Genomic DNA, 13,864 nt, shown 5'->3' on the forward strand with positions numbered 1-13,864 from the left:
TGTGTGTGACGCTTGACGATTAAATTTTTTTTGGAGCGTAGGGGGGATTAATTTCATTTATTCACCAATAAAATGCGCTCTTTAGGAGTATATTAAAACAATAATTACTCCACATAAAATTGGAAAAAGTAACATACAGAAGTTTTCTCTTGAACATCTAAAGAGTATGAATCTATTTATCTCGGATTTCATCGGTACGAGCTGCACGGTTCCCATCTCGTCGGGCAGCCTCTTGCAGCTCTTCGAACAGGCCGCACGAAGCATCCCAGAGATCCTTCGCAAGCCCGACATCATATGAAAGAGCAGAAGAGTTCAAACTCCGACCTTTCCCTCCGAAAAAATAGACCCCTGATACTTCCTATAGGTAAAATTTATTCCAAATAATCAAGCTATAGGTTATTACTACTTATTATCAACTTATTCTTGAAATTTAGCATTTTTAGGTAAAAATGTTGGGACCTTTCAACATATTTTCCAAAATATCACCATTTTTTGGCTTATCCTATTATCCTAAAGGTCATGAATTGAAAATAACTATGTAGTCTATGGTTAGAGATGTGGCAAGACACTAGAGATAGGAACTGCGTTGCTCGGTTTATAGTCAACGAGAAGTCCGAAATGACCTTGAGTACTTACCGGAGGGGCCAGTGCCGCGTCAACAATAGCGTTCACGCCGGTTTCTGAGGACTGAAGAGCACCTAAGAGTTTCAGTGCTGTGTAAGCCATTGTCGACACGAATGAAGGGATTTCTCGCATGATGTTTGTTTTCACGGCACCAGGATCCGCAGCACTGCCACAAACGGAGACAAATCGGAAAAATCATAGGAACAATACTAAAAGCAAGCAAAGCGAAACCAAATACCTACACAATGGATAGATGTTGAGATTTCTTCGTTAGACCAACTTTCCGGTGAAGCTCATACGAGAAGAGTAATATGCATACTGTTAATGGATGACAAGAGAAATTAGCAGCTGCAGCACACTTTGGATTTACTATGAGGTAGCATGCTTACATTTAGAATACTCGTAAATAGATGCATACGGGTAATACTTTGATTTCATAAAGAATTTCCCGGATATGGTTTCTGTGTCCGCGTGCCTGCAGCAAACTGGAATAGGAGAGACTGAGAAAACATATGATTGAGTATTTGAAAGAGTAGGTGATCAGCGCTGCCAAGATCTTACCATTTCGATGAGTAAATGATGAGACGTTCACCACACGGGAAGGAACCACGCTGTTTTCAAGAAGGGGACGCAAAACTTTGGTGAGACAAAATGCCCCAATGTAATTCGTGGCGAGCATCCTATAAATCGAAGAAAAAACTAGTTAATCATGAATGAGATCATTGCACCTAAATACACGGATTTGGACCCAATTCTACATCTGTAAATAATAACTGATCATATCCTTCAGAAGTAACTCTACGCGAAGTTGCTAAGATCCCGGCATTGTTTAGCAGGAGCTGAACAGACGGATGCATGTTTGAGTCATGTAGCCATTGCTCGAGCGAGTGTTTGAACTCGAGGATCGACTCAAAGGAAGACAAATCGACCTTAAAAGCTTTTAGGTAAGCATCAGGGTTTCGACTCTTGATCTCGGATACGGCCTGAAAGAACATATTGGTTCGACAAATAAGCATCATAAAAGAAGCCCGAGTATGATATTTTAGAAAAGGGTGGCTTGAATTTTTCTACACCTGCGATAAGAACTCGGATGATCTTCCAACTGCAAGTATGAGAATAAACATGAAATCAACTCACAACAAACCACAAAAAGGATCTATAAGTTCAAATATTTCTCGAGCTAAAAACTAAAAAAAAATCTTTTTGCAAATCTCACAAAATAAATCCAGACTACACAAAATTTGCAATTATAAATATTATGAATAATAGTATGGAAATTACTTAACTTCGAAGAAATTGTGATTTAAAACCAGCTCAAAAGCTTAAAAATTTGTCTTAATGTCGACATGGCCACCTGAAATCTGATGTGGCAAAATCAACCTGATTTACTTGCTGAAATTGATTTGAATATGTGATGAGGACAAAATTTGAGCGAAATACAGTCTTGTTAACAAAATAAAATGGAATTGGAAGTTCCGTATTTGAACTTAAGTTGGTGTGAAACAAAAATTTGGTCCAAGTTTCATAAATTACAGGCTGTTATCCCTATTGATATCCATCAAAGTAGACTTTGTTGAAAACTTATAGAAAATTTACCAAGAACGACATAAAATCCCTCCTTCGCTAGAGCGTGTGCAGCGGCAGCACCCAAACCCGACGTGGCCTGCAAAGAACACAACCCGACAATGCTCAACAAAAAACGACTTTAAACCAAGATACACTCAAATTCACCAAGACTTACCCCGGTTATTATGCAGATTGGCCTATCCACGAATGGAGACGCAAAAGTCGAGTCTTTCAGTGAACAACGAGGGTAGCATCTCGACTCTTGCGGGAATAAGGTTTGATAGAACAGGCTCATATAGGAAGAGATGAGAGAAAGCGTCCAAAGCATTGCCATTCTCCAGAACTCGGAGTTGCACATAAAACTAATAATCTCAACCAAATTTTTCACTACTTCCATTTTTCTTTTCCTTTCAATATACTTCTATACTACACATAAAAGGTGAATAGTCGATAAAATTTGCAAAAAGGAATTTCCCAACAGAAAATGTTTGATCAAGAGTGGCTCAAAATTGAACCTTTTCGGCACAGAACAAGCAGCTGTGAGCTAAAAGGCTCTCGCACCTCAAAACTTACATCACGAGGAAAAGAGTTGAGATTGGAGTTAGCCATTGATAAATAAAAATGATATCATAAACAAAGAAATTAAATTTACTGAAAATATTTAAGGTGCTATCAGTTGGGTGCAATTACCAAATTATTCAGCTTCTATATGGATTCACATTTAAAAAATAAAGAATGAAAAAGCATTCCAAAAGAGGAAAATTGCTACATGTAAAAGTCTCTTAGATATCAATCTTTAGCATAATTCATCCCTCTAACAAGAGCCTATATGATGAAAAGATGCACAATCTTCGATTCGAGAGGTGGTTTCTTCAGTATATATATGCTGTAAAGATTGAAAGATTCATCTAAAGAGTGTGTGAGAGAATATTTTAAGGCACAAAACCTGTTTGAAACAAAAATCGCCTAGAGATTCAAATTCAGGCTTTTAAGTAATCGGTTTAACCCAACCGTTTTTAATTAAAAACAAGAGAGGGTCATCAATTACTCATTTTATCGAACAAGTGGAGGGCGGCAAGGTATTGGCATTGTTTGATGTTGTAAAGCACAATCATTTTCTCCTAAAAATGTACTATGAATCTTCACGACCAAGCTATACTCTTCCTAAAATTTCAGCACAAATAAGCATACTTCCACATATAAAATTTGAAGTCATCAAAATTAACAGCAGAACAAAAAACTTTTCTAACCTTAAATTTGTTCCTTCAGCAATGAGAGAGGGAATAGAGACGTGGAGAGAGGTGAGTATTTTGATTTTGTGGCAAGTGTAAAACATGATTATCATGAAAATGACATTTTCATGCTTTTCTTTATGTATATTTTGGGGTTTGGTTTTTTTAAATATCGAAACATATTACTATTTCCTTTTTCGTTATAAACTGTGGGTTGACAATTTTGCCCTAAGATAATAAATTTGTTTGAAATATGTGATGCTCTCCAATTTATTTTAGTAATTAATATTTTAAAAGTCAAACATAAAAAGCACAACTAGTGCTAACCATTCACAAATTACTAAGTAAATGCCCAATATGTGCTTTGTGATGCTCTCCAATTTATTTTAGTAATTTAATGTTTTAAAAGTCAATAATAAAAAGCACAATAAATACTCCCTCAGCCCCTACGTGAATAGAGCCTTTCTAATTTGCCACGAAATTTTATACTTACATATTGTAGTGTTTAGTACTAAGATGGAAAGTCCATGAAAATATCAGAGCATCCGCATTGCCGTCTCGATGCGGGCTCGGTCTCGTCTCGCCGAGACAAGACGGCATCGAGACGGCGATGCGGGTGTTTCGTCTCATCCTGTGTCCCTCCGCCAAGAGGGGGTTGGCGAGCTCCCGTGCGGCCGTAACGCCCACTCTCCAGCCTGCGAGTGAGCGTCGTTTATATCCGTTGAAAATATTTTTTTTAAAATTTCGAAAATATTGAAAATAACAAAAAATAATAAATTTTTTTCCCCAAAAAAACTAGTCGTTTATAACTATTTATAGCTGTTTTTCCAATATTTTAATTTTTTTTTATTTTTTAAGCCCCCAATCACTTCTATAAATATCAAATCATTCCCACAAATTATCCACCATCAAAAAACTCTTTATTCTCACTCAAACACTCTACATTCTTCATCTCAAAACATTAATTCGTATTTTCGGATGTTGTAATTGTTGTGATTTTTAATGATTTTATGAATTATTAGTATTAATTTAATATTTCAATGAAATATTAATTGAATTTTTTGGAAATAATAATAAAAATGAAATTGAATGAATAGTTAAAGGATGAGATGATTAAGAGATGGATGGTTGCATATGTTGTTTTTTAGTTAAGAGATGGGGTAAAAAGTGCAGTGAGTCCCATGAATAGTTAAGGGATGAGACGGTATTGAGACAGATATGTGGATGGCCTCATATAATACTTTGGGTTCGACATGAGTTTTAATGCAAATTGAGAAAGTAAGAAAGAGGTAGAGAGAAAAAGTAGTTAAAGTATTGTTAGTGGAGAATGAGTTCCATCTCATTAGAGTGAAAGGAGTTTCCAAAATTGGAAAGTGCATATTCTTATGAGACAGACTAAAAATGAAAAGTGCATATTCTTGTGGGATGGAAGAAGTATTTGATTCTTGGATGGAAAGTTTAAAATTGCCGACCATGCCTTGTGGCCATTTTAGGCCGAAAAATTGACTCAGGTAGATAGGTACCACAAAATATGATTATCAGGTACAAAAAAAACTACTTCCTTCGTTTCCTAAAAATAGGACGTTTTGGAACGACGAGAATTTAATGCAAAATTGATAAAGTAAGAGAGATAAAAAGAAAAAGTGTGTTAGTGAAATATAGATCCACCTCAACTTTCTTAAAATGGAGTGTTTCTATTTCTAGAAAATGACCCAAAAATGAAAAAGTTTCTATTTTTAGAAAATGAATGGAGTATAAAATATTTTCAAGAACTATCGATGTTCATGATTAAAACATCAAGGATTATTTATATAATTCACTCTATTTTATTTCTGAGTACTTCCCCCATCTCATGCTACTTGACACACTTTTTTTATGCAGTCATTATGAAAAAATGATACTAATAAATACTCTTCATGCTACTCGCACTTTTCATTTTAGGCCGTACATTTGGGATTGATTTTTAGCATAATTAAATTAGAATTATAAGTGTAATGAGACGTAACTTAATAAAGGGGCTCTTAACTTAATCTAACATATTAATTAAATACATTAATTCTAACTTAAACTAGGAATAATGTAAGTGGTTTGAGACGAGCCAAAATAGTATAGTGCAAGTAACATGGGACAGAGGGAGTAGTTTAAGTGGAGAAAACGTAAAATAAATGAGAGAATAATGTAAAGAAGAGTTTTCTCTACATTATTCTCTTTTACTACTCCCTCCGTCCCACTTAAAATGACATGTTTTCCTTTTTAATTTGTCTCAACTAAGATGACACATTTACTATTTTAGAAACTTTCTCTCTCCAATTAATACACCCGACCACTTTTTCCCACTCCTATTAAAATATTCATCTTTCTTTCTCTCTCTATTTTAATACTTATACTCACCTTTTTTCTCTCTCCAATTAAACACATTAACCAATAACTCTTAAAAACTCATGTCGGTCAAAGAATGTGTCATCTTAGCCGGGACAGAGAGAGTATATTTTTTCTCCACTTTAAATATTTATTACTCCATTTGTATCTCAATATGTGTCCCATTTTAACCTGATACAAGTTTTAAGAAATGTAAAAAAATGGGTTGAAAAAGTTAGCATAATGTGGACCCTACTTTAATATGGAGTAGTATTAGTTTTTTAAAACGTGGGTGAGAATGAGTTAGTAGAATATGTAGTATACTATTAAAAATGATAAAAATAAAGTAACAATTAATATGAAACGAATTCATAATAAAAAAAAAACTAAAATACTCCCTCCGTCCCATGTTACTCGCACTTTTCATTTTAGGCCGTAAATTTGAGATTAATTTTTTAGTGTAATTGAATTATAATTTTAAGTGTAATGAGACATCACTTAATAAAGGGGCTCTTAACTTAATCGAACATATTAATTAAATGCATTAATTCTAACTTAAACTATAAATAGCATAAGGAGTTTGTGACGAACCGAAAAGCAATAGTTCAAGTAACATGGGACGGAGGGAGTACGTGATCTAATAGGGGAGGGATGAAGGAAGTACTCCCTCCGTCCGCGAATAGGAGTCTCATTTCATTCCGGCACGAGTTTTAAAAAATATTAAGAAAAGTGGGTGGAAGAAAGTTGGTGAGATATGAGACTCATTTGTATATATTAGTTTTAAATGATATGTGAGTGAAATGAGTAGGTGGAATGTGATGTCTTTTTACCATTTATAGTAATAATGAAACGGGATTCCTATTCGTGGACGGACTAAAATGAAAAAATGGGACTCCTATTCGCGGACGGAGGGAGTATCATTTTTCTAAAATAACTGTGAAAAAAAGTGCGTTGTGGGACCAATAGAGTGTATCCTAATCTAACATCTGTAGAATTTGCAGCGACCACAAATACGGAGTATAAATTAATCAAAATAAAGAATTCTCAAACATGACATTTATCATTTTCTAATTCAAATAGGGACAGGCACAAATGTACTATCTCCTAACCATACATGTTTTGGGATCGGATCGTAAGGGCACCCACAATGGGGCGTCCGATGGGGCCATCGTCCTCGGGAGCGGACGATGCCTTCGTTGTGGGTGCCCGCCATCGTCCGCGCCCTATACCCATGTCCGATGCATCGTCCGCGCCATCGGGCGCCCCATTGTGGACTAGGCGGACGATGGCCTATCGTCCGCACCACCGTGCCCTCCATTGTAGGCTAGGCGGATGATGGCACGCGTTTTTTTTTCTTCCGAATTTTGTCTATTTAAACCTCGTTTCTCATTCACTTGTTCATACGAACATCTCGCCCCTCTCATTTCGCTCATCTCTCACATTTCTACGTCTCTCGCATACCTAAATGAACCACGACGACGACACCACTAGTTCTAGTTCCTCGGAGTCAGGTAGTTCGACCTCGGAAGCCTTAGATGCAGCCGTTGAAGAGGCCATGGCGGAATGCTTAGTCGAAATGCAGCGCGAGGAGGAGGCGGCGACGGCAGATGATGACGGTGCATCTAGCTCGTCCAGCACGGCGACCGAGCCCCCGCTAGAGGATTACCGTCGGGCTTCAATGAGGTTCTATCTAGACATGCCTCAATGCGCAACCAACAAGACCATGCTCAGCTCATGAACGACATGATTGAAGAAGTGTGGGCCCGTAACCGCCATCTCTGAGTTTGCGTATTTTTTTAATTCGTATTGTAATGTATTAATTTTTATAAATGAAATGAAGTTTTTTCCCAATTTTTGTAGTTATTTAAATATTCAATTAAAAAAATGTATAGGGCGCGCCTTGAGGCGCCCCACTGCAGGTGAGGGGTAGGAGGATAAAACTGATGATATGACGCGTCATAGTGCGCTATATTGTGAATGACCTAATTATTTAATGATATCCCATTGGGGTGATCATGACGGTTTTTGGTTGTGTACATCATGTCTCTATTGTGATTTAAAATTGATGTAATGAAAGACGAAATTATTAGATATGCAAAATGTAAATGCAATTAAATACTCCTATGCCTGATTTTCTTATAAAAAATCATACTAATGAAGCATAGAGCACTCCTATTTGTAATGATTAAAATGAAGTCGACTACATTATTCCTTCAATTCAAAATCTGCCGTTATTCAAAATTCAAGAATCAATGGCGGGCTATCCAAAAAAGGTTAACATCGTAATTGGATTTTAAGGAAAACAACAAAAGTGATAATGAAAGTTGTCTTTTGCATAAGAGCATCCGCTATGGGGCATGGGTCGGATGTCCCGGCGGACATCCCAAAAACACCTCATGCCACGCCTTAAGAACATCCCATTGCACAATGACAAACATCCCGGCAGACATCGACAATAATAAAAATTCACAAATTCACAAATATGCAATTTACGAAATTAAAATTTCAACACGAATACGGAGAAAATGCAACGATTTTATATGATGCAATCCTTTGAAGTCCTAACTACCTCTCATTTGAAGGGCAGATAGAAGCAATAGCATTAGCAAATCAAACAATTTCCCCTCAAAACACAAGTAGATAAATCAAATTAGAGCAGCATATAAGATGAAAAAGCAATCAAAATGAAAAAGCAATAAAAAACAAAAATCGGGACATCCGTCTCTTCTCGCCTAATGGCGGATGTCCCGCACGGACATCCGGCACGCCGGTCCGCCATTGCCGATGCTCGCCGGGATGTCCGCCGGGACATCCACCCCATTGCGGATGCTCTAAGAGCATCCTCAGTGGTGCGGATGTCCCGGCGGACATCACAAAAACACCTCCTGCCACGTCATAAGGACTTCCCACTGCACAGTGGCGGACATCCCCAAGGACATCCCGACAGACTTCCCACAATAATAAAAATTCACAAATTCACCAAATTAAACAATTTACGGAATTAAAATTTCGACACAAATACGGAGAAATTGCAACCACTTTATTTAAAAAAAAACATACATAGTACAAAAAAAATACATAATTATTAAAAAAAATTACATAGTTCAAAGAAAACCGCCGTCTCACTCCTCGGATTCCCCGCCGCCAGTACCCTCGTCGTCCCCGCCGGTAGTCCCCTCGTCGCCACTCTCCGCCATGTCTCCCAACCCCAAATCGCGCCGCATACTGTTGATGATATCCTTCAGCGACGACATGTAATGGCGATCGGTCGATGTCTGCCATTCAACCATTGCACGTAACAGGGTTTCATGTTGCGCGACGCGGGCGAGTGAGGGGAGCTCGGGATCATTTTGGGTAGGAGCTGCCGATTGGGCCTCAGCTGACCCGCTGGCGCTTCCACTCGCCATCCGCGCCGCGGACTTTTGCCCCACTAGGCGACGGCGGCGGGCCGACGATGAAGCTGTCGGGAACTCTACCTCGGCGGGGGGAAGGGAGAGTTCGTGGGAACCATCACTGCTACTATACTCCCCGGAGGCGCTGATCTTCGTCCGCTTCGGCCAGCCAGATTCAATACCCACAGTAAACTTGGTCGAAGACTGCACCACAAGATACACCTCACAATATTTGAATTCCCCGAAGGCTGCCGCAACGTCTATGAACTGATGGTGAGACAGAAGCTTCACATCCTAGGCAGACATGTCGCTGGTTGCCAAGCGGAGGTTGTTTGTGTAAATGCCGGGGAATCGACTGAGCTGCCTCTTCAGCCGCTCCCATTGTTTCCGGCATTGCTCTCCGTTGTGAGGATTCCCCCTGGCGGTTTGAATTGGAGGTAGCTTTGGCTAATGCGCCACCACATCCTGTCGATATGCTGGTTAGCCCCGATATATGGATCCTCCACTATACTGATCCACGCCTTCGCAAGCGCGATGCACTCCTCTGTGCTCCAGACGGTCCTCTTTTTCCCGCTAGATTCCTCCCCCACCTCAGCGGCCACCGCCTCACCATCGTTCCCCGCCGCAGGCGAGGTAGTGCCCCGTCCCCTGCCCCTCCCTCTCCCTGTCCTCCCCCTCCTCCTTGTCGCCGTTGGTTCGTCTGTGGGAGAATCCCGGATCGGAGATAGCCCCAACTCCTCCATCGAGAACGTCTCGATGCCAGTGAACTGAGTCTCGAGAGGAGTACTCGGGGGGTTTTCCGTCGACAGTAAATCCATATAGGGGTGATAGACATTGTTCACCGGTGATTGGGGGACCCCATGCATACTCCCCCCCGCAGCGACAAGCGAGCCCTGCATCATCCCTGGCATCTAGGGCGGCATCATCCCCGGCATTACGGGCATCATCCCGACATTCTGGGCATCATCCCCGGCATTGGGGTCATTCCGGCACTCACCCCGGGCATTTGGAGCATTTGGGGCATCATCTCATACCAAGGCGGGTACATGTTGTAGTACTCGGGCATCATCCCCGCCGTCATTTGGGGTTGGGGCATCATCCCCGCCATTCCGGACATCGTGGTGGACATTGGGGTACTTCCGCCAACGGGAAAGATCAGTCCTTGTGACTCGCTCGTGGCAGGGGAATCACTATCGTGGTGCTCCATTTATCTTCAAAAGAAAAGTATTTAGAGAGAGAGAGATACTCGTTAATACAAGTGGGGCGAATGAAACGAAATTCAACGAGCCGTATTTATAGAATTTTTAAAAATAATAATAATAAAATAATCGAGACGTCGCCACGGACATCCCGGGAACGCCGCGGAACTCCGGTGTCCGCAGCGAACGTCCGTATCCGCGTCACCTTTGCACAATGGCGGACTTCCCACGCCGACGTCCGGCACGCCGGTCGGACTTCCCGCGGGGACGGGAGCCATTGTGGATGCTCTAAGGAAGAGTCACTGTTACAAATTATCTCTAGTACTAGTAAGTAGTACAAACTTTATTACAAAGGCTATTCCATTTTGGATGAAACATTTTATTTATTGAATTGTTCAATTAAAAATAAAATGCTTCTTAAATTATAAACAATATTATTTTTACTTTTTCAGGTCTCTTATACTTTTTTCAATCTTTATGAGCTCACACCACAATGCTACATAAATTTTCGTGCCGAAAAGCAAATACTATTTCATACTATTTTATTGGATGGATAGAGTATAAGAATTCGAAATGTCAAACTGTAAATAATAGGCCGCTAATATCACCGACCAGATTCATGGGACGTAAAGAAACGTAATATTTTCATGTACCATTTTTTGTGCAAAAGTGAAAGATCAGTCTTTTTAGAGCACTAGTATAATTTTTCCATGGTGGATTTTCCGATCATGATAAATTTTACGTGTCTTTCTAAATCAATGTAGAGCTAAGTTGATCTTAGGTGGCATGTGACGTAGCAAAAATCCAAGTTACTTATGTATTTTCTTCGTTCTCTCCATCGCATAAGCATGCTATCGAGATACAAATGGCATAATTCCTTAGCACCGAGCTAGGGCGGAAGAATGGTCATGTCTAGTGTGTCAATGTTGCCAGGCGGTGGCAAGAGGCACATGCATATAAGCATTGAAGAAGTGGAGCACGAGGTGCTCTCTTTCTTTCTTCACGTTGGAGGCCTGGAACCCGAAGTATAAGGTTAGCCGATTGAGGCTGCCGAGGGATGCAGACGGCCACCAAAACCTCAGGGTCGGGCCGGGTTGGAAAAATTACACAAAAGCTTGTAATAGGCTTCAATTTCAACTAAGTTGGTGATATTAAATAGTTATTGCCTCAAATAATAGAACATCCTTCGTTGGTGATATTAGGGATTATTGTCCCAAATTACAAAGCACATTTGATAAGATATTTCTACTTCAATCACTAAAAACATACATCCCAAATTGTTTATATATTTTATTTAAATTGATAAATAAATATCTTTAAAAGAGAAAAGTATGTCAAATAAAAAAAATAAAAAAATAAAAAAATTGAAATCAGTAAGTTTCCTGTTTACTAGAATAAAATCTATTTTATGTATTGACAAAGTAAAAATATATATAATCTTTTATCAGTAGATATAGATCAAAATCTTTACTACATAGTAGTATAGTAGTAATGAAAGCCAACAATTTATATAAATACAACGTCAGCAGGCTTTGAGCCTCAAGCGCAGCTCGAGCCTCCGACTCTCTCTTCTACAATGGTGGCAAGTAGAGGTCACCAATCCGAACCGAACCGGACGAACCGGCCCGGAACCGTCACCGGCGGTTCCGAACCGGAACCGGAACCGTCGGCGGCGGTTCGAACCGGCACCGGAACCGCCGGTTCCGCCGGGCCGGTTCCGATTCCCATATTTCGTGAACCGTACCCGGCGGTTCCGAACGGCCGGTTTCGCCGGAACCGCCGGTTCGGCGGTTTCCGACACCTTTTCAGGCCTACTTCTTAGCCTTTTCAGAAACCGCTCCCCCGGCCGCCGGTTTGGTCAGAAACCGTTGACGGAAACCGCCGGTTTCGGCTGAAAAACCGCCGGTTCCGGCGAAAACCGGCGGTTCCGGCGGCAAAACCGGCGGTTCCGGCCGCATTTTTCAAAATTTGAAATTTCAAACGGTCCTCAAAACCGCCGGTTCCACCGAAAACCGGCGGTTCCGGCGGCAAACCGGCGGTTTCGCCGTGAATTTTCAAATTTTGATTTTTTTAATCACAATTTTCCCCTATAAATATCCCCCATCCTCTTCATTTCTACTCACCCCATTCTTGTGTAACTGTGTTAATAAGAATTTCTCTCTCAATCTCAATTTCTCTATTCCTCATTTGATAAGTATCTTATTGGTGAAAAAGTGGGTATCTTTGGGGCAGATGGTACTGGAACACAAATTTATATATGGAATCTGAATGAATGGGGATCAGATTATAGTTTAAAATGGGAAGCTGGGTTCACTGGCGGGAGTTCGTTTCATCAGGCCATCAGGGTGGTATATTCATCTGAGTCCGACGATGAAACGAACTCCCGCCAGTGAACCCAGCTTCCCATTTTAAACTATAATCTGATCCTCATTCATCTAGATTTCATATATAAATTTGTGTTCCAGTACCATCTGCCCCAAAGATACCCACTTTTTCACCAATAAGATACTTATCAAATGAGGAATATCTTTTAATGATCTTCTAAGTCTTTTTTGTCAACACTTGTAAGTTGTAAATTTGTAATTGTTATAACTTGTAATTGTTGTAACTTGTATTTAAATTTTTCGATTTGTAATTGTTGTAACTTGTAATTGTTGTAACTTGTATAGTTGTATTTAAATTTTTCGATTTGTAATTGTTGTAACTTGTATTTAAATTTTTCGATTTGTAATTGTTGTAACTTGTAATTGTTGTAAGTAACTTGTATTTAAATTTTTCGATTTGTAATTGTTGTAATTTGTAATTTTAAAGTTGTAATTTGTAATGTTAAGTAATAAGTTGTAATTTGTAATTTTAAATTGTAATTTGTAAATTTTAAGTTGTAATTTGTAATTTTAAAGTTGTTTGTAATTTGTAATTTTAAAGTTGTTTGTAGTTTGCAATTTTAAAGTTGTAATTTGTAATTTTAAAGTTGTAATTTGTAAATTTTAAGTTGTAATTTGTAATTTTAAAGTTGTAATTTGTAATTTTAAAGTTGTAATTTGTAATTTTAAAGTTGTAATTTGTATCAATAAAATTGCATTTGAACATCGCTTTATTCTAATTTTATTTATGCAAATATATCTACATATTTTACTTGAATTACAAATTTAAAATGCAAAAAAAAAAAAAACCGCCGAACCGGATGAACCGGCTCGGAACCGGGCAAACCTAGGCGGTTCCGCGGTTCACGGTTCCGGAACCGGAACCGCCGATCCTTGGCCGGTTCGGTTCCGGTTCCATTTTTTTCCGAACCAGAACCGGCGGTTCCGAACTGTGAACCGCCGGTTCCCGAACCGTGGTGACGTCTAGTGGCAAGCCAAGCCCTCAACAAATAAGTCTCTTTTTTTTTAGGATCAACGATTTAAATCACTAAGTATTAAATACATATGAATATGAATACATCATAATTAAATGACAATAAAAATATTAAAAGTCAACAATTCCATAAATG

General features: G+C 39.3%; 1 protein-coding gene across 4 annotated transcripts; it reads right to left on the bottom strand.

The window, feature by feature from the left end:
* Positions 1 to 88: 88 nt before the first annotated feature.
* LOC121787442 (dehydrogenase/reductase SDR family member on chromosome X-like) lies at positions 89 to 3,538 on the bottom strand. Of its 4 annotated transcripts, none has more exons than XM_042186161.1 (10): positions 2,706 to 3,536; positions 2,366 to 2,616; positions 2,221 to 2,287; positions 1,698 to 1,726; positions 1,399 to 1,607; positions 1,186 to 1,304; positions 1,014 to 1,109; positions 867 to 942; positions 637 to 790; positions 89 to 358 (listed from the first exon to the last, which is right to left on the bottom strand). In XM_042186161.1, the coding sequence occupies exons 2-10, from the start codon at positions 2,585 to 2,587 to the stop codon at positions 173 to 175; spliced, it is 1,158 nt and encodes a 385-aa protein (XP_042042095.1). In that variant the 5' UTR covers positions 2,588 to 2,616; positions 2,706 to 3,536; the 3' UTR covers positions 89 to 172. The 4 variants fall into 4 exon arrangements, with proteins under 4 accessions (XP_042042095.1, XP_042042094.1, XP_042042093.1 ...); XM_042186160.1 differs by having other exon boundaries at positions 2,366 to 2,758; positions 3,441 to 3,526; XM_042186159.1 differs by having other exon boundaries at positions 2,366 to 3,538.
* Positions 3,539 to 13,864: the final 10,326 nt, after the last annotated feature.

Source organism: Salvia splendens, chromosome 22 (assembly GCF_004379255.2).
Source record: "Salvia splendens isolate huo1 chromosome 22, SspV2, whole genome shotgun sequence".
Classification (NCBI taxonomy): Eukaryota; Viridiplantae; Streptophyta; class Magnoliopsida; order Lamiales; family Lamiaceae; genus Salvia; species Salvia splendens.